This window comes from Numida meleagris, chromosome 22, assembly GCF_002078875.1.
Source record: "Numida meleagris isolate 19003 breed g44 Domestic line chromosome 22, NumMel1.0, whole genome shotgun sequence".
Taxonomy (NCBI): domain Eukaryota; kingdom Metazoa; phylum Chordata; class Aves; order Galliformes; family Numididae; genus Numida; species Numida meleagris.
In genome coordinates, this window is record NC_034430.1 from 5,769,578 (window position 1) to 5,789,865 (window position 20,288).

Sequence of the window (20,288 nt, forward strand, 5' to 3'; positions counted from 1 at the left end):
CCTGGCCTGGGAAGCTGCTGGAACCTGCTGAAGAGGCAGCAGAAAGACAGGGACTGCAATGTTGTGTGTTTGAAGAGAGCATCTTAAGGAGAAGGTTTGGGATTTACATGGATACGGTCTCCGCTTTGTTACTGTCCAGTAGCAGAAGTAATACACAGAACTACCAGTAAGGATAGGCAGAAAAGCATTTTCTTCTTTCTGTGCCTATTTGAGTTGTAGAGCAGAATTTCTGGAGCATCAAATTTCTGAAGGGAATGTAATTCTGTGTGTTCTGATCCTCTGCAGACCAGCCTGCAGTCTTACTGTGCTGCAGCAGTGCTGAAGCAATTACTGAATATGCTTGAAATGTAGAGGATGGGTCTCGAGTGGTTTGTTAGAATATTTCAGTACCTCTTTCTGGAGTAGGAATGGACTTACGCTGCTCAGTGCTCAGAGAAGTGTTTGTTCCCTCCTGCTCAGGGAATAAACACTTCCATTCAACTGTATACCCATGTGTAACACCCATGACTTGTGCAGTGTTGTCTAAAGGACTGGGCAGATCCCTTGTCAAGCCTGGCTGGAACTCTAAAATAGAGATTGACACTGCCTCTTCCTGATAACTTCTTTCTGGATCAGGCTCTGATTTTTTTTTTTTTACAGTAATGGAGAAGCAGTGATTGATACCACGTGGTCAGTTTGATACAGACAACAGGATTCAGCTAGGAATATAACACTGAGTGCTCGTGGTTGAGATACGGAGGGCTTAAGTTGCAGGGTGGAGATGCAGGCAGCTCAGAAGACGCTGAGAAGCCCAAAACTTGCTGTGGTGGAACAAGGCTGTTTGAGCCTTTGGAATGACTCCAAACACCAGTGTGCTTCTCAACCCCAGATGCCTGAGCTCTCTTCCCTTCCTTAGCTTCTAGCATAAGCTGCACAGCACACAAGCTTCATTACATGCTGGCCAGTGTTGAGGCCACAGAGCTGGCCAGAGACCCACATCTCTCAGAGCACAGCAGATGATGGTGCAGCATGAGACATCCACAGTAGCTTTGGGGAGGTTCTTGTCCTCTGCCCACCCATTGAGATCAAGTTGTAGCACTGCACACATTTCTAGTACCTCTTCCTGTTTTTGTTCCAGCCTCCCAGCAGGCACAAGTGCCATTCAAGCAGAGTTACTCCAGCTGTGCTGACGCCCATGAGTAGGGGTGCCACGTAGCTCCACTGCCCCGTGAAAGGGCTGTAGCACTCCCCAGGCATCACGTCCACCTGCTCACCTTGGTGTCAGTGCTCAGCGCATAGGAACACACAGTGCAAGAATAGGCATGGTTGATTTAGCCACTGGTGACCAGGAGTTTGCTGTCGATTGCAATGGTGCCATGACAGCAGCGGGGTGTCTCCAGGCTTGCCTTGCTCTGCCAGCTGTTGGTGGTGAGAACAGAGCACTCAACAGATGCCAGCACACCCTCAGCTCTGTGCCCTCCAACAGCGTAGAGAAGTCCACTGCAGGTGCTCAGGCCAAAGAGTGTCCTCCTGTGCTGCATGCTGGCCATGTGCAGCCAGGTATTGAAATGTGGGTCATACTTGGGGAGAAAGGGTAGATCTGTCAGTCCAGGCATTGCTGTCTCTGTTCTGACCAGACCGATCTCCAGACTGCTGACAGCTGAGGGATCTGCAAAGCTGCCAGCCCACACCCCATGGCAGTGCTGTGGGATAGGCAGCACAGCACTGACTACTCCCTCAGAGCCTGTCTTACCTGCTCAGGCTGCTCACCACAAGCTTGGTCTGGTTCCTGGCATCATTCTGGTCTTCTTTGCCCACAATGTAGATAAAACCATCCATCATCACCACACACCGGTTAAAACTTTTTGCTAGCATCTCTGGCAGCTTGTTCCAGTTTCTTTCTGCATCCCTGTAGCTGATGTCCTTGCTATGAGCCTTCTCAGTCAAGGCTGGATGGCCTCCCACTGTGACAAGCACCCTCTGGCCGCCACATATCCTGGTTCTGTGGGACTGAAGGCTTTTCTGCTGGTGGGGAAGCAGGTGGTAATTAATAGCATCCACAAGGAGCTTGTGGCACTGTGGATCTTGCATCATGTGTGGCACAGGTTGCATGTGGTGGACCAAGTCTGGAGCTGAGATTGTGCCAAACTGAATGTTGCTCAGGAGGTCAGCAGCATATTGGATATGTTTTGGGTCAAACTCCAGCGACTTGATAGCAATCTGGAAGGCTGCAACCTCGCTAGGTATCTGTAGGCCATCATCCAGCAGCAGCTTGTTGATCTGATTCAGGGGGAGTTTCATGAACTGGTTGGTCTTGGAGAACTCCAGGAATTTTGCCCGGATGAATTTCCAGGTGGCATCTGTGGCTATGCAGTGGGAACCGTTGGAACCATTGTGATACAAACCATTCAGGTGGTTGTGGTGTTCAGCATCCCACAAAGCGTCTTCCACCGTCACTGGAGGGGTGGGTGCATCCTTAGCTTCTTGAGGATTTTCTTGTTAGGTGCCATCTTTGCAGGATTGGAATGGGACCTGGGGAGAAAGGAGAGGTAAGATGCCCTGTATAGGCATCCTGCTTATTGAGACATTCAGTTAAGAAAACAAAAACTCCCAGTGACTCATACAGTCATTGGGTCGGTCAGGGGAAAGACAGGAACTGCCTATCCAGCCCTATTACCCTCTGGGCTGCTACAGCTCCAGCAGAGGCTCCCAGTAAACCCAGCACTGCTTCCTTGAGCTCACCAGGACTACATGAGTAAGAGCGTTCGTTCTCCCTGAGCCCTTGGACATGCAGAAGCATAGGTGGGCTATCAGCAGGGCCAGCTGCCCTTTGGGGTGACTAGGGCAGAGTGCAGGTGAAAGGGGGAATAAACAACAAAAAAATATATCCCATTTTCAAATGTACCCAGATTGCAGCTTGAAACTCCAGTCTGAAACTTGGCAGTGGCCTCATCTCCTCCAAGTGAGCTCAGAGCAGCCAGTACCTGGAATAACAAATCCACCGCAGGCCACAAATAGCTGTTGCTGCTCTGTCTCACATGTCTGGGTACTGTTTATTATGCTTAGCTATAAGGATCAGGTTTCTTGGAACTGAGTAATCAGCTTGTATTTAGCACTGGGTAAAGAGGAAGGGGAGCAGTATTTGTTCTTCCAGACATTTAGAGACTTCAGCAACATCATGAAGAAGGGATAAAATTAGTAAATGTCTCTCCAAGGAAAGAGGATGCAGAGTTGAGTCAGGGCTCGTCTGAGCTGGCTGGGATGAGCAGAGGGAGCAGGGACAAACAGTCACCTGCAGAGCCAGCTTTCTCCTGGCTTTGCAAAGAAATCATGGGGATTCAGAAGAAAAGTGCCAGGCACTTGAACCATCCCTGGTATTGCAGTGCTTCACAGAGCTACTCCCGTTTGAAGCACCGTGGACACCTCCTGTAGCAGGTGTCTGTCCCTCTGAAACTGGGATGCAAATGCTCCTCTCTTTGTGTATTTGGATATGAAACAGTTTCTGACACCCAGCTGAGGATGGGGAAAGGGAACTGAAACTGGGCACCTGAGCCCACTCTAGGGAGGAGATACTAGCACTCGGCAGATCCCACAGGCATGCTGTGGAGCCCAGCATTACAATATGGCAAGCTGATCTCTGCAAGCCTTAATTCCGTCTGGAAGGCCCAGAAATGCAGCTGGCTTTCTCCACCCTCTGCACACCCACACTGCACTGTGTGTTGTACCAGGCGGACCAGCTCCCTGGAGCAAGCCTGCAGCCCAGGTTTGATCCCAGAACTAACCACTTGGTTCATTTATTGTGTCTCCTTTCAGTAAAGGGAAGGGTGAGCTTTGTCAGCAGCACCAGGAACTTGAAATGTAATCCGTAATGTTGTCCCAGAAGAGTTCTCATAAGTCAGCTCTCACTGACACTTTTGTCCTGGCACCAATGGCTTTGTCAAGGGAGAAAACTGTTCTGGGGTAAGACAGACATTGTCTAATTGGATCTAACGCCTCATGCTATGCAGCCATGAGAAGGTTTGGGCTTCAGCTCATCGTGTCTCCATGGGATACTGCCAAACACTTTGGGCACCTTTGACAGACTGATGGAAAGCACTTGTTTATGTTATTCCAGTGTCTGGCTGCAGGAAAGCAGAGCGACCTTTAATACCTGCAGTTAATTTAAAATGGGATATAATTGTTGCTTCTGATTGATATACCACTGCAATGGCTTGCAAGGGACATTTTGCATCCTGTCTGCTGGATTAATCTAGGGAGCTAGAGTGGCATGAAGAGATTTCAAAGGGCACAGACAGAATGTAGGGAAGCTGGACCTTTTTTTCTAGCTGTTCAGACTACTCTTAAAAGGCAGTAGCATATTACTGAGCTAACAGCAAAGAAGCAGCTATGCCGGGTGACGCTGTGCATTTAGGAAATTGCATCAGGCTTATTTAATATCTAACCAAACAACTCTCCTTTAGCTGCCAGTGACTCCAGCCCATGTTTGAGGGAGGTACAAGTCACAGAAAACACTGGAAAAACTGAACCCTGAGCTGGAAAACCACCTGGGCCCTGCAACTCTGACCACCATTCTGCTGCCAATAATTAAACCCCCCCCCAAAAAAAGTGTCTCCCTATGCCACATTCTGTGTTATTCAGTGGTTCCATGCCCCACACAAACTCTCTGTGAGCCCTGTCCATGACTCACCTGCCAGCTGGGCCTGCTCTTGCCTTGCAGTTCAGAACGGTCAGTCCAAGAGAAGCTCTGCACAGCACAGGGCACACAGCACCCTGCTCTCCACCTGCTCTGACTGCTGTCATCAGTTCTACGCTTACAGCGGGCTCTGGGGTGACACGAGGACAGCCAGCCTGCTGCGTCCCAGCGGCACGGGAAGGGCTACATTCAGGGAGCGCTGCCACGGCTGCGGCACAGCCAGCACCAGGCAGTAGCCAAGGGTCAGCATGACCACTGCCAAGATACTGGCTTTAGAGACCTGCCCAAGGCCCAGCTGCACCTTGAGGCTCAGCAGGGACACGGAGCCAGCACTGTGCCCATGGCCTGCAGTGCCGCACCTGTGTGAGTGGAGGGGCTGAAGGGCTCCCTGGGCAGCTGTAGCCTTTGGCCACGGCCTTGTGCACCACTTGTACTCCCACCAGCTGTGGTTCAACCGTTGGGACCCTGCTCTCGACCCGAGCTGCCACGAACTCCGAGCTGAGCGTGGTGGCCCTTCAGGGCCCTGCTGCCCTCTCAGCCGGGTCCCTTCAGGAGCTTTCTGCCAGCACTCAAGATGGCGCACTCACCAACACTCCGCCAGGCCCCAAGATGGCACCCATTGGGCTCTGCCCTCACCTGCCATGGCTGCCGCCAACGGGATAGCATCGCGCAGCTTCCGCTTCCTGCCCGCAACCAAGATGGCGGCGACAGCCGGGAAGTGCCGTGTGGCGAGCGAGAGGTGAAGCCGCTTCCGCCGCCGCGGCCTGTCCAGCAATAAAAATGGCGGAGTCGGTGCTGGAAGTTGTGGGCCGGCTGCAGGCGCGGCTCGCGGGCAGCGCGGATCCCAAGAAGGTGACGGCGGTGGCGTGGCCGGGGTTCGGCGGGGTGCTGGGGGAAAGACGGAGCCGGCATGGCTGCGAGAGGCAGGGGTGTGGGGTCAGGGCCTGCTCGGGGCGACGGAGCTCGGGGGTCCCGGCTGTCGCTCGGGCCGCGCCCTGTCAGGCCCGGGTGAGGCTGTCTGGGGGAGCTTGGCGCCTGTTCCGAACGGGGCTGCCCCGGCCGCATTGCTGCTGCTCGGTGCAGAGCCTGGCCCATGACGTGGTGGCTGTGCCCGAGGTCTTGGCCCGTCCCGGTGCTGCTCTGTGCCGCTGACAGCCGCTCTGCTGTGCACGGGGTCCCTGAGCCGCTTTCTTCATTGGGAATTGGGACCTGGGGTAGTGCTTAGGGGGTCGATGTGCCCCCCAGCACGTGCTGCAATCCCCTTCCTTGGGACGTGGCGTTTTACAGGGCAGCATCTGTTAGGAGTGTTCTTGTAGGCGTTTGGGTCACGTTTCCTTTCATTCAGTGTGAGGACATGGCAGCAGCTCTGTGCTGATCCGGGTTTATCCTGGGCACGCACACACAGAATGGCTAACCCTCCAGGTTGGATATCGGAGCTCTGCCACGTGTGTGGCTCAGTTTGGGGCTCCCAGTGCCTTTCTCACCCCCTCCCTCCTTCCCCATCTCAGCCATCACCAGAGCGGGGTGGAACTGCCAAGGCCCTGTGTCCTGAGGTGGAACTGGGGGAGGCTAAGCTCTGTGTGCCCAGATTGTGCTCTTGCCGTATGAGCAGCGTTAGGTCCTGGTTCCTGACCCCACTGTAACTGGAGTGAGAGCTGCCTGTTTGCTGCTTGGGCCCTGCGAGGCATCTGTCAGTGCTCTGCAGGCTGCTGTCTCCTGTAGCGTTGCAGTGTGAACTCATTCCTTTCTGTGCTGCTCCCATGCAAGAGAAGAGAGGTGTTAAGCATTAGCAAGCTGATGCTGGCCACAACTGTATTGTTAAACCTTTTCTGCTCCTTGGGAGAAAGGGTCTGTAACCTATACTTGTTGCTTTCTGGTACCTTTTCAACAGCATCCAGATAAATGCTTGCATTTCTAGTGATGTCAGCTGAGCTGTTCCCCTATCACACAGAGGCTTCTGCTGTAACTGTTTCCATTGTGCTTCAGTAGCAGGTGCAGCTTTACTGTGTCAGAAAGACAGAGTTACTGTCTTTCTGACAGTAGAAGAAAGAGCTACGCTCTTTAAAACCCCGGTAACAAAAGAGCTGCTGGAGATGCTGCAGTGGAGTGAAGCTAGAATATAGCCTGGGCAGCCTTGAGGATGACAGGAGGAGTTTTTCCTTGGCACGTACTCTCACACTGTCATTCTTGTAAACTGTGGAACAAACTTTCTAAGAAGGTGATCAGCTTAGAGAGGTGCTTTGTTTTAGTATTGCCCTGTTCTACTCTTTTCTACCCGGCACAAGGTCTATCCTTCCTCTCCTTTCGTGCCTCCTCCCTTCCAGGTAGCACTTTGCACGTGAGTCCAAACTCCTGTGTTGCTGGGGCCAGAGGGATCCTGGCTGGGAGGGCTCTGTCCTCACCGTCAGCATTGCTGCACTGAGAGCTGGGCTGTGCCCACAGAGCCTCTGCTGGTTTAGTGTCCCCACCTGCAAGTGGGTCTGTCCAGCAACAGTGCTGGTGAAATACTGGTGGCCCTGGAGTGCTGAAGGGATGATGGGATTCCTATCTCAATGGATTTCTGCTTTTCTGGCCCTTGAGGGAGATGGAGGAGCACACTACCTGCACCAGCCCCTGTGAGCCCATGGCTGCAGGCACAGGGCTAGAATTGCTGCTTAGATATTACAAGAGCAGGTCTGGAACTGCTGCAGCTTCCTCGGCATCCTAGCTTGAGTGCTGAAAAATGCTGCAATGCTGGTATCAAAATGTAACTCTTCCAGAACAAAGAGGAAAACCTAGTCCTTCACTCACAGTAATGGAGTCCTACATATGACCAATGGGGCAGTGGTTTGTGTTATCTGAATCCTGTCATTCTGCTTAAGCGAAGTGGGCCTTTTTCTCTGTGGATTCTTCACATATGTAAAAATAACTTATTTCCTTAAAAAAAAAAGGGGGGGGGAAGCTTCCTAAACCTTCTGGGTCCTTGTGTAGTGTAAGCAGAGTGACTGGAGCTGCTTAGGCTGACAGTACTGATTTCAGCATGAGTATGATGCTTTAAGGAGAAGGTGTTCTGGATCAGAGCAGCCCTTTGTATGGCGTATAGCACAGCAGCGCTGAACAAAGCCAGGCTGTATAGGTGCTGCAATAATGGGAATGCTGACAAGTCTGCTCTGGCTATAGCTGTGGGAGATAATGCAAGAGGTGGTGGTGCTCTTAGATCTGTGCTATTGCTAAAAAGCCTCTGTACATCTCAGTGAGGCAGTGCCCGAGCACTAGTACTGCTCCATTTATACCCGCACGGTCCAGCCCCACAGTCAGTGAGTGGGAAATAGGGTTCCAAACTGGTGTTTGGGGAATGGAGCGAAGAGAGTGGGGCTGGAAGCAGCAGTCCTGATTGGCTTTTTTAAGCAGCCTCTGAGAGGAGAGGAACTGTCTGCGAACTGGCCCAGGAAGGGTCTACGGGGGAGATAAGGGTTTCCTGGATCCTCAGGAACATCTGAAAGGCTTTATTCCTCAGTGTCTGGACTGCAGAACCACAGGAAGTTCTCTCGTTTATTTAACTTGTCTCTCCCTTGCCAAGGAGTGCTCTTCTCAGGGCCACTTCTGAGAGTCACAAGTTTCCAAGTCTTTCCTTCAGCTTCTTGTGCCACAGGACTGTGTAATGGCTTTGCTATTGACCCTGTAAGCCAAAGTTAAGTTGCAGTTCTCTGTAAAGAAAGAATTTCTATTTGAGTAAGGTTTAAGATTTTCAGGTGGCCCTCATAGGCCAAGTGGCAATAACTTATTTGCAGCTGGCCCTGAAGTTTGGCTTCTCAGGGGCTTGATGTGTAGCAAGATAACAGCTGTCTGCCACCTGGATCTTTCTAACAAGCTTTGTGCAGAGCTTTCCTTTCTAATCATAGTACATGTTTCGGTCTGACAAGTCTGAACGCTTTCCTCCTTGTCTCTACAGCTGCTGAAGAGTCTGAAGAGACTGTCTGAGCTGCCCATCACGGTTGACATTCTTGTGGTAAGAGCTGTGAAATCTCTAGTGCTTTCATCCTGTCTGTCAAGTTACAGAATCTGTCCACGAGAGAAATGCTGCTTTCTGGAGCAGGATATGCTGCCTAAGCTGCCTGCTCCAACGTGATGTCATAGACATGGCTGGGATGAGATTCTAGAATTCCTAGTTACAGGGAGTTCCTCAGCCATTTCTCCACTTGAATGTGAAGCAGTGCATAATGCTTGGTCAGGATTTGTGAGTTGGAACAGTTCCTAATGGTGACTGAAGTGGCATCGCATTAGGAACTGCAAGTCTTTGGAACTATTAGTGACTGACTTCTGTCTTCAAGCAGTTACGATAAATAATAACTTAGTTTATTAAACCAATTAAGTAATGTTTGACTTAAGGCAGGGTTATGTCTTCACTAATTTACAGAACTGTAGTAAGCTATACAATGTCTGCTCAAAACACAATGTCCTACATGTGGTATCTTTGCTGTTAGATTAAGGAAGCTCACTTTGACCTAGAACTGATAGGTAGCAGGCTGACTTAGCAGGAAGCTCAGTGGAGGTGTGAATGCTGACTGCTTTGCTGAGATTAATTTATATCTTTTCTCTCTCGTGAAGGAGACGGGTGTTGGAAAGACTGTGAACAGCTTACGGAAGCATGAGCTGGTGGGAGACTTCGCTAAGAACCTTGTTGCCAGATGGAAGAAGCTGGTGCCGGTCTCCCAGGAGACAGATAGGTGAGTAAACCTGATCAGTTATCTCAAAGGATAAGTTGTTGTTTGTTTTTGTTTGTTTTTTAATTTTTGCAGTAGGGATTACAAACTACTCTGATCATGGAAACAAATGAAGGCACTGGAAAAACTTGTAACACAGTGTGCTGTGTGGGGCTTCTGCCTTGTTTTGGAACAAACTTCCTCCCTGTGCTCACCACAGTGTTGGGTTGCTGACAGCTGCAGTTCGGAGTGAAGGCAAGGGCCAACCTCCAAGAAACTGCAGTTTGATGAAAAGATTATTGGTAGATGCCAAGAAATGGCTTCTAATAAAGCAGGAAATGTAATCAGTTCACTTCCCACTTACGATGCCAAAGAGAGGAAGTTTTAGGCCCAAGTAAAGGAAGTGGCTTGCTTTGAAAGCTACACACTTCTCTGTGTATGAACACCACAGAAACTGAAAGGTAATGCTAGTGCTATGTAGCAGTAACAAAGCTGTATTGAATCCAGTAAAGATCTGGATGATAAAGATTCACGTACTCATGATAACCTTGATGGCAGTGGTATCCCTGCATGCTTTAATGGGTGAACTGAGTGCTGCCATTTCCTTACATGCTGCATAGCCGGGGGTGTGTGACACAGAGACATCTCTATACACCTCTGTCTCCACCTGCCCGGTGAACAGTGAAGTTGCTACTTCTTATAAAAATGCTTAATTCCTGTATCAGAAATGTGGTTCCTAAATGCCTGAATGTTTCTGTGCCAGGGAGAATTGGTGGCGTTCTTGCCACAAAACTTCAAATGCAATTTTAGTCCTCTGTAAAAGATTCCTATTCATACTGCCCATGGGGAGTGGCTCTATTCATTTGTACTGGGAAGTTTCAGTCTAAGTAATTTTTCTCATCCTTTTAGAAATAATCTAGATTCTGAAGACTGTGACTATGAGAAGAGCAGCTCAAGGAAAAGACAAGCACCTTCTCCCCAGGAGGATGAGGAACATGACCAGGACTACTCAGAGCCTTTCCAGCCTTCCTGCAGCCAGCTCTACAGCCCAGATCATAGGGAAAAGAAGTCCAAAAGGTATTTAGGGCCTGAGAAAGCTCATGAGACTTATGGCTATAGCAGCCAAGAGGATAAGAGATGGGACAGATCTTCCCCAGTGCTCTCTTCAGATCAGGAGTACTCAGACTATGGACAAGCTGTGTCACCTGAGCCAAGTGAGAGCCCTCAGGATACGTACACAGACCCTTACGCCTCTGACGAGCAGGAAGAACCTACAGTGTTTCATCGGAAAGTCAGTAAGGGCCATGGCTTTCAGGAGAAGCTGGCGGAAAGCTGGGAGAGGAGCCCTGGTGATGTCCACGACAAAGGGAATGTGAGTCGAAGCAAAGAGCACAAGTCTTCTCACAAGGAGAGGCAGCGACTTGATGGCCGAGGGGAGAACAAAACCTCTACCTTCAGCCCAGAAAAATTGCACAAGACCTCTTTTAAAGAGCATCTCCAAGAAAGCCCTGTGTTAGGGGGCAGCAAGGAAAAGCAGAGGATGTCAGATGGCACTAAGAAGGAGAAAAACCGAGAAAATAGCTCCTCCAGAAAAGAGAAGCTGCACATGCAGCCACGCTTGGAAGAGTCTGTGGACAACCACACTAAGAAGCGAAAACATCAGAACTCTGAGAAAAGCAAAGTTGGGAAGTCCAAGCCGAGCCTGGAGACTTCTAACACAGAGCTGGAGAAACGGAAAGCTGAGAGTGACTCCTCAAATAGGATTAAAGAAAAGGGGACTTCTGGGAGCTTAAAAACATCTGAGGGAAAGCACAAAGCCTCTGAGGTAGACAAAAAGTCTGCTGACTTGTCCTCAAGTTTTGGGGATGGGGAAGTGGAGGATGAGTTTGAACAACCTACTATGTCCTTTGAGTCATACCTCAGCTATGACCAGCCCCAGAAAAAGAAAAAGAAAGTGGCCAAACCCTCGGCATCAGCTGGGGAGAAAGACCAAGGGCAAGGCAAACAGAATGGATCCAAAGCCACTACCAAGAGCTCCAGCTCGAGTCGGAAGAGCCCAAGCCACAAGCGGACAAATGAGAAAAAAGCAGAGAAGAAACAAGCAGAGCCTCCTAAACCAAACAGGGTAAGGTTTTGAAGGATCTGAAAGTGAGCAAAGAAGGTGGGATCAACTGCCCCTAGTCCTCTGCTATCTGGGGCTTACTGGTTTCCCCTGGTATGTGCTGGGCTGTCCTGCGTCAGGCTGTGCTTGAGGCATCTCATCCGTGTCTGTGTCAGTGACCCCAGGCTACTGCTGGGACACACTGTGTCTCACCCACCTGCTGCAGAGCAGCCCCACACGCATCCCTGTGTGGTGCTGGGATGGAACTTTGCTGGAGCTGTGAGTGGAGAGGGAGGGAAAAGGAAATGCAATAATCAAAACTCAACTTCTTCAAAATCAGGGAAGTAAGAGAGGCTACTTTCAGGCAAATACTCATAAGAAAACACGTAGAGTGTGAAACACTTGTTTAACACAGAGAACGTCTTTAGTTGTGAATGAGCTTAGAATCTTGCCTAATACGCAATGGCATTCCTACCTGCTAGAAAGGTTCCCAAGTCTTTTGAGCACTAGCGCTCTCTAAAGCAACTTTTTTTTTTTTCTTTATCAGTACTGCAGTTTTATTAACTGGATCTGTTGGGCCCCAGTTCTGGGGGAGATGAGAGAAATGGGAGAACTGGTGTTACAATGCGGCTTATTCTAGAAGCCTGAACTTCCTTTGTGAAAGCTTGAAGAAAAAAAAAGTAAAGTTTCTGTATATATTCTTTGCCTCACAGATGCCAGTTGCCTATATAAATAGGGAGTAGTGTGTAAAAACCATTACTACTTCCTTTTTGCTTGACTTTGAAACACTCTTCTCCTCAACTATTATACTCTTATAATAGTACTATTATAATCCTAACAACATTTCACAGGCCTACCTTACCATTCATTCTAATAAGTGTTTCATATAAAAGTTCAAGATTTTTCCCCGTTTATGATGTTCCCCTCTCTTCCACCACAGCTGGTGGAATTGCTGGAATTGGGAAGGATGAAAAGAGACCTCAGAGATCAGAGAGTGTTTGAGGTCAAGGAGATGTTTCTGGCACCCTTCTTTTCTGTTTTGTTTTTCTTCAGTTCTTCTCACTGTTAATCTGACCTGGGTTCTTGACGGAGCCCTTTAATGCTGAACTTAATGGGCTAAAGACATAGATGTCTCTTACTAGAGAGTGCTGAGTAACTTGGATCCTGAATTTTGATTTCTGTGTATTTGGCAGCCTAGATAGAGTCACAGCAATGTGGCAGAAGTGTAGCTTCCTCCTATTTCCTGGTGCAAGCTGATCATCATTGTGGCTTATTGGCAATGCCAAACAAAGAGCAGTTCAGTGCTGTTTGTACGCTGGCAGGATGTAACATTCTCAGCTTAGTTGCGTGTACATCCTCTCCTTCCAGATGCTGATAGATGTGGTGCCAACCTTACCAGACATCCCACTGCCCCCGATCCAGGCCAACTACCGCCCTCTTCCCTCCATCGAGTCCATTACCTGCTCCCAGACAAAAAGGAAAGGTATGTCGGGCAGGAAAAGGACCTTGAAATGGTCTACAGACGCTGTTAGCCGGAGGGAGCAGGAATGCATGCAGGCTGGGTTCAGCTCTCTTTACACTGGCGTCTAGTGTCCTGCCTCTGATGCCTGGAGCCTTTCAGAGAAAGGTGTATTTTTTTTTTTTTTATTTTTTTCCCCATGTGCTTTAGCTGAAATGAGGAAGATCCTTTGCTGACCCTTCCTGAGCTTGAGCTCTGGAACTGCCCTTCCTGAATTGGGTGGCATGTTACAAGTCTCCTAGAGAGGACTTTGGTCCTTTGGGTTTCTTCTGGGAGACTGGCTCCATGCCATTTGTCAGGGTGGTCTCTTGGTTTCTCTGCTGCCTTCTTACTTCAAGCCTTGCTTTTCACAGCAGTGTCCTCGCCAGTTGAAGAGAGTGAGGCAGGATTTATTGGTCGCCGGTTGAATTCAAAGATGCAAGTGTATTCAGGCTCTAAAACTGCCTACCTCCCAAAGATGATGACTTTGCACGAGCAGTGTATCAGAGTCCTTAGTAACAACATCGACTGTAAGTAGTTTTCCTGGTCTGTGTCAGTTGTATTACTGTGTAGATTTATAGAACTCTGTCCCCGCTGAAGTCCTGGTGACTTCTTTGTATATATCCCAGCAGCACCTGGCTGCCCCTTGTCACTAGGCAAGCAGGCTAATGGGAGAGATCTCCCTGAAAGCTCCAGTGCTGTGGGAGTCAGTAGCCCAGCACGTTGTAAGGATTGATTAAAGTGATGGAAATAGTGGTAAATAGAGCTTTGCATGGGAACTTTTTATATTGGAGCTGTTGGTACCTAATGACTCACTGGAACTACTGTACCCTAGTTCCTTTTTCCTTCCCCCTCGTATTGTGCAGTAGCATTCACAATTGCTGTTTTTTCAGGGTCTTAAGCCCTATCTTTGGCAAGGAAGAAGGAGGATAAATACTGTGCATCTTGCTTCTTTCTAGCAATCTATGAAGTGGGTGGTGTCCCTTTCTCGGTTCTGGAGCCAGTGTTGGAGAAATGCACCCCAGAGCAGCTGTACCGCATTGAGGAATGTAATCATGTGAGTGCTGGGGTCTGGGGGAGGGATGCTGATGTCTGGACGTGGATAGATGCCCTAAGGGACAAGGAAATGAAGATGTCAGGAATTATCTTGGGTTACATGTGGATTTGTTTTAGGTCCTAATTGAGGAAACAGATCAACTGTGGCATAATCACTGTCTTCGAGACTTCAAGAATGAGAAGCCAGAAGAATTTGAGTCCTGGAGGGAGATGTACCTCCGACTTCACGATGCTCGAGAGCAACGTCTGCTCATGCTGGCACGGAACATCGGCTCAGCTCATGCTAACAAACCTAAAGGTAATGTAGGACTGAATGATCGAGGAGCTGGACAGGTCTGGGAATGCTGCCTGGGGGAAGCCTGCATGTGAGAAAGGTCTTTAGGAGTGGCTGATTTGAATCCAATGCAATGTAAGAGTTGCTCAACTCCGTTCTTTGTGGTAGCCCTCACTTAACAGCTTAGCAGTCTCTGGATCTCTTCCATAGTGTTGTGGAGCAGTATTTTACAGCCAGAATAGCTGCAGAGGCAACTCTTGTGACTTATTTATGCTACAATTGAAGAATACCAGGGTGGGGTGAAACATTCTTCCTTTTGTTGGTGAATGTAGTGAGAACTACTGGCCCAGTCAGTCTTCTCACAGCCAATCCTGTGACTGCAGGAGGTTCAGACCAAAGAGAAGGAGGCGGTCTCCTGAGCTTTGGAACAGATGGACTGCAGAAAGGTGTCTGGAGCTTGCTGCAGTAAGACAAATACCAAAAAGCTTCCTTTCTGGATCTAAGCACTGTTTCCCTCTGGCTGCTGACAGGTAGAGTGGCCAAAATGGCGTTTGTGAACTCTACTGTGAAGCCTCCTCGGGACGTACGGAGAAGACAGGAGAAGTTTGGAACTGGAGGTGCTCTTGTGCCAGAGAGAACCAAGTAAGTATTTATCAGCAGCACTTGCTGTTCAGGGTCTTTTTTTATAGAATCATAGAATGGCCTGGCTTGAAAAGGACCTCAAAGAGCAGGGGGTTTGAAACTCGATGATGAGTGCAGGGTCGCCAACCACTAGACCAGGCTGCCCAGAGCCACGTCCAGCCTGGCCTTGAATACCTTCAGGGACGGGGTATTTCCTGTGCATTCCTGCCAGCTTTCCCCCGCGCCTTGGCTAGAAATGAAATTGTGTGGAACGTCCTTTTGCAATGAAACCTGTGAATGTGATAGCTTTTTCTCTTGCTGGGAAGAATGGAGATCCTAGTTAGTGCTGGCTTCGTGTGATAACAGCCATACTGCTGTTAACAAACGTGGCTCATTTGTCTGATGTACTGCATCAAACTGCAGCGATGCCTTTACTGAAATATCTGCCTTGTCTGTTTCAGAATAAAACCAGTCCTCTACACATCTGGCAAAAGCCATGCTCGCGTGAGCGAGGAGCGGTCCTATGATGGGCCCAGCACCAGCAGTGCCCATTCTGTCCCATCATCAGGTAGCACCTTCTCATCCTATGACCCTAGGAAGCCGCCAGTGAAGAGTAAGTACAAGCTGCAGAGTATATGTGGTCTCCTATAGCTTCTCCTTTACACATGGATGAATCTTCTCTCTGCTGCAAGAGAAATCCAGGCTGTGCAGGAGGGTTGAGAGGTATCCTCTCCTTAGGGAGAAGATAGTGAAGTCAGTTGAAATTTCTTGCACGAGAAAAAGCATAGGGAAAATCTGGAGATGCAGGGTCATGATGTGGAGCCTGGAGTTTGCTTTGGGGCTCTCTGGAGGTCCTGGTAGCATTTAAGAAGGCTACTGTGCTCCACTGTGTGTGTGTGTGTGTGTGTGTGTGTTTGTTTCACCTGCTTGCCCTTTCCCTTGTGCTGTCCTTGTTCCATCCAGCTGTTTGTAATAAGGAAATGTGCTCTCCTTTTTAGAAGGAAGCAGTGAGTTTACCAAAGATGTGTGTTCTTGCAGTGCTGAAAGCAGTGTGGGCTCTCCTCTGTCCGTTACCTGAAAATAAGATGGGCCGTGAGCACTTGTGCAGGCCTTCATTGGTCAGGGCTGCAGCTCTGAATCGCTTACTGCTTTTCTGGTCTGTGACCTCTGCTTTAATATTGGTTTTTGTTATTTCTTTTTTTTTTCTTCTCCTTCTATTTTGCAGAAATTGCACCCATGATGGCAAAGACTATCAAAGCTTTCAAAAACAGGTTCTCTAGGAGATAGGTTGGAAGCACAGAGCTGGGATTTTTCTCTCTTGTGGGGGAGTGGCACTGATGGGGGAGAAGGTACCAAAACAGTCCAAGTCCTTTGAACTCTGCGGAGGCTGCAGCTGCTGGGAGAGACTTTGATCTGCACAAGATAACAGCACAGTATTTTATCTTTTATTCTTGTCCCTTCTCCCTAACCTCCTGTTTCTGGCCTTGTCTTCTCTCTAAAGAAAGATGTACAGGATTTCCAGATGTGAGAAAATGTGAAGTCTTGGCACCTGCTGAGAGTAGAAAATCCAGAGACTATTTACTATTTAACCTCTTAATAAATTATGAAATGGTTTTAATTAATACTTCATCCCTCAAGCCCACTGGTACTATTTATGTTGCTCCCAGTAGTCTTCCCCCTCCCAGCACGAGGGCAGCCCCTGGCTGCACTGGCAGGAATCCATCTGAATGGGCACTGTTTCTCATGGGATCCTGTCCTTGTGGCCTGGTATGTGCTGGGCCCAGACTCCCACCCGGACTCTGGGACGGGTGGCACTGGTTACCCTTCTGCTCAACAGTCCATTGGCAAGCACATCAGGTCCTGAGGCTTTGCTCACTAATCATGTATCTAAATAAAATCTTAGCTCTTGACCTCTTCTCTGCTGTTACTGTAGATCTTGAACAGATGCTTATGTTGCTGGGCAGGGATGCCAGGAGCCACTCTTTCTCTGCTGCTGTTGTCTTCTGTTGGCTTCTGAGGAAAAAAAGATGAAGGGTTTGAGCAGAAGTTTTACTGTGCACCAATGAGTATTTTCCCTTTTTATTTTAAGGGAGTGGACTTTGTCTGCCTCTGGAATTAAAAATAGTTTTAAGATATCAATGAAGGCATTGCTTTGCCTCTTTTAATGGAAAGAAGGAATATCTTGTTTTCTGTATGGAATTGGGAAGGGTTTGTTTCCACTTGGAAGCTGGTGCTCAAATCTTGTCCTTCCCTTGTGTGTTCTCCTCTGTCCCTCTTCAGAAAAAGCGAGGATTTTAGTCTTAGAATCTGGAACCGCTTGTCTGAGGTTGGAGAGAATTGGATAACGGAATGTGTTGGTTTTAATGTGCATATACTTCATAGCAGGAGCTCTGAACTCTCAGCTGTGCTCAGTGTCTGGAAGGAGACTCACGATGCCAGCTAGTGGCTGTGTGGCGGGGTGCAAGGGTGTGAGGTGTGTGATTCCAGGGCTCGCTGCGGCACTGCTATGGCATGTGCAGCCTTATCCTAGCGGTGGTGGGGTACATCTGCCTTGGAACAGCCTCAGATGGAGGCTGTGTGAGCAGAGGAACGTGCTTGCACCGTGCTGGAGTGGTGCACAGGGGGGCTGGGGAAGGGAAGAGGCTCTGTGCTCCGGGCTGTGTTCACTGCCCCCGGCCTTTGTTTGGGTGAAAGGTTTTTGTTTGGGTGAAAAAGGTGCAGGCAATCACAGTAGGGGTTGTTGCTTGGGGATCACTGCCTGTGCTGCCCGGGGCTCCTTGCTGGGGAGTGTCCTCCCTGGGTGGCTTTAGGAACTTCCCTGTGTGCTTCTGGTTTCCTTCCTTTTGTTCTGTTATAATCCATTCTCAGTGTCCTCTGAGTTTTTTTCTTATGTTGAAGGTCTCGGAAAAGTGTTTTCAGCCTCTCCTATGCTGTAAGTTTGTTACAGTCCCAGATGCTTTAATGTTACTGTGTAGCATTTCAGTGCATCCTGCTGTAAGATAATTGCTCCTGGCTCCTGCAGTTCGCTGTATTTAATTGGCTGTACTTCTGATTCCATGACAGTACACGACCTTCTGCTGCCCATTGTGCTCCCGGTTCTTCCCCCTGGGGCACAACCCTGGCTTTAGGCCTGGCTGCAGGCACTGAGCTGTGACGGTATCCAGTCCCTAGGACCTCCTTCCCTGCTCCCCCCCCCCACTCCTCTTCTATCCCTCTGCTCCCAGCAGGGGGCTTCTTGTGCCCCATGGCAGTGGGGTGCAGGATCCCTCCCCGGTGCCGGCCCTCGGCCTCGTGCAATCCCTCTGTTCCAATACAGCAAAGGCCCCGAGCAGTGCTGCCTCCACCTCTCTGCCGCGGGGGCGGGGGTTGGGGGGCGTGACTCGGACATGTATTTGTATTTTTGTCCCCAATGTGTATATACAATTTTCTATGTTCCTTTTTTTTGTGGTAACTAAGATGAATATTTTAATTAGATAAGTTATATGAAAAAGAGGAAAAATCATGTCTCAATAAAACCCGAACACTGGACCCACGGTCGCGTGTTCCTTTCTGAGCATGCGCGACTCCACCCCCAGGACGCGAGTTGGGCGGGGCTTGTGGACGGGGCGTGGTCCCCGAGTGGGCGTGACTGACGCGTGAACGGAACCTGCGGGGGGCGTGGTTTGCGAGTGGGTGGGACCGCAGTGGGCGGTGGTTTTGTGGGTGGGCGTGGCTTTGCGGGCATGGCGGAGGGGCACGGGCCCGGGCGCTGCCGGTGCTGCGGAGCGGACGGCGGGGAGCGGGGCGCGGCCTGGGGCCTACACCTGCGCATCGACCGCGGGCGGTTGCAGTGCCTCAACGAGCGGCGCGAGGGCAGCGGCGCCCGAGTCTTCCGTGCCTGGGAGGAGCGCGGCGACCGCGAGCAGGTGCGGTACCGGGGGCTGTGGGCAGTGCCGGTGGGGCCGGGCCCGCCCTGAACCGCTCCTCTGCCTGCAGTTCGTGGAGAGCGATGAGGACGCGGAACTGCTCTTCAACATCCCGTGAGTGCGCGGCCCGGGTGGGCGACGGGCGGTGTGAGGCCGCTGTGCTCTGCTGTCACCGCTGTGCTGTGCTCCCAGCAGGTTCACAGGCAGCGTGAAGCTGAAGGCCGTCATCGTGATGGGGGAGGACGATGGCTCACACCCCTCCGAGCTGCGGCTGTGAGTGAAGCATGTAATATTGCAGGGCTGCACTGTGCTGCTCTTTAGCTATGGGTCAATGCAGTACCTGGTTACCGGGCAGCAGCCCGGAGCCACGAGGAGGAAGAAGCTGGAGCTTGTATGGGAGTGAACATGGCTGCTCATGCCATAGCTGTGGGCTGCGCTGAGCCCAGCCTGCTCCTGGTGCTCAGGTTTGTGGTGGTGCCGGTAATTTCTGCTACAGAAGGCAAAGCACTGCTGTATTGCTGAGGGGAATCTAGGAAGCACTAATGCACGGGAAGGAGGCCCATTAGTGACTCCGCGCTTTAATTAGTTTCTCGGTTTTCTCTCTCTGTTCCTAGGTTCAAGAACATTCCCCAGATGTCCTTTGATGATGCCGCCCGGGAGCCAGAGCAGATGTTCAGCCTCAACCCTGACCCCGTGGGCGAGCTCGAGTACCCCACCAAGTACGGACCTGGCCCATGCAGTGCTGCCCATGGCTGGCTGCTGGTGGTGACAGATGCACACTGCAGGGAGGGGAAAAGCTGCATCTGCAACCTCAGCTGTTCGCTCCATGCCTGATATGTGCAGGCTCTGCTGTCGGTCTGTTTTCTTCCAGAATTGCTCGCTTCTCCAATGTTCATGACCTCTCCATGTATTTCCCAAAGAACTTTGGAGCAGAGACAACGAAGATATTTTACATTGGCCTGAAAGGAGAATGGACGGAGGTGAGAGCCAAGACAAGCAGAAATGCATTGCTGGTGCACAAAGAACTTTAATCGGGGCTTAAGCTGAACTCTGGATCTCGGGAAGGGGTGGGAAGGGTTGAGATAGATCTGTAAGGTGGGGAGCAGGAAGGAATGCAAATGCCACTGACGTGTCCATCCCCACTCAGGCGCACCGCCACAAGGTCACCATCTGCAACTACGAAGCATCGCCCAACCCTGCTGACCACCGTCTGCAGCAGGTCACCCCGCAGAGCCACTGCATCTCTTGACTGTGACTCTGCTCTGTGCTTGGGGCCAGGGATGGACACGGATGGAGACGGTGTCGAGGCCCCGTGGGCTGCGACCGTGTCCTGGCGTGCGGGGGTGGAACGCCAGTGGTGAATGCCCAGGCCCTGCTGCTGAGCTGCTGTGCCCTTCTCACTGCCAATAAAGTTTCGGAGTTCAGAGCAGCCGCCGTGGCCTCAGCGGGGCTCGAGGGGGCGGCGGGGCGCTGCAGTCT

General features: G+C 50.3%; 2 protein-coding genes and 2 pseudogenes across 3 annotated transcripts; 2 read left to right on the forward strand and 2 right to left on the reverse strand.

The window, feature by feature from the left end:
* Positions 103-1,717, reverse strand: LOC110387310 (annotated as a pseudogene).
* LOC110387315 lies at positions 1,717-2,478 on the reverse strand (annotated as a pseudogene).
* On the forward strand, positions 5,359-18,437 carry ELOA (elongin A). 2 transcript variants are annotated; one of them, XM_021375286.1, is made up of 11 exons: positions 5,359-5,524; positions 8,604-8,660; positions 9,260-9,378; positions 10,264-11,479; positions 12,824-12,938; positions 13,331-13,483; positions 13,913-14,010; positions 14,127-14,307; positions 14,814-14,925; positions 15,366-15,517; positions 16,130-18,437. In XM_021375286.1, exons 1-11 carry the CDS (start codon positions 5,453-5,455, stop codon positions 16,189-16,191), a joined length of 2,337 nt encoding a protein of 778 aa, XP_021230961.1. In that variant the 5' UTR covers positions 5,359-5,452; the 3' UTR covers positions 16,192-18,437. The 2 variants fall into 2 exon arrangements, with proteins under 2 accessions (XP_021230961.1, XP_021230959.1); XM_021375284.1 differs by having other exon boundaries at positions 5,360-5,524; positions 13,328-13,483.
* PITHD1 (PITH domain containing 1) lies at positions 18,564-20,238 on the forward strand. The gene is made up of 6 exons (XM_021375315.1): positions 18,564-18,809; positions 18,880-18,923; positions 19,005-19,082; positions 19,424-19,528; positions 19,681-19,789; positions 19,957-20,238. The coding sequence occupies exons 1-6, from the start codon at positions 18,627-18,629 to the stop codon at positions 20,056-20,058; spliced, it is 621 nt and encodes a 206-aa protein (XP_021230990.1). The 5' UTR covers positions 18,564-18,626; the 3' UTR covers positions 20,059-20,238.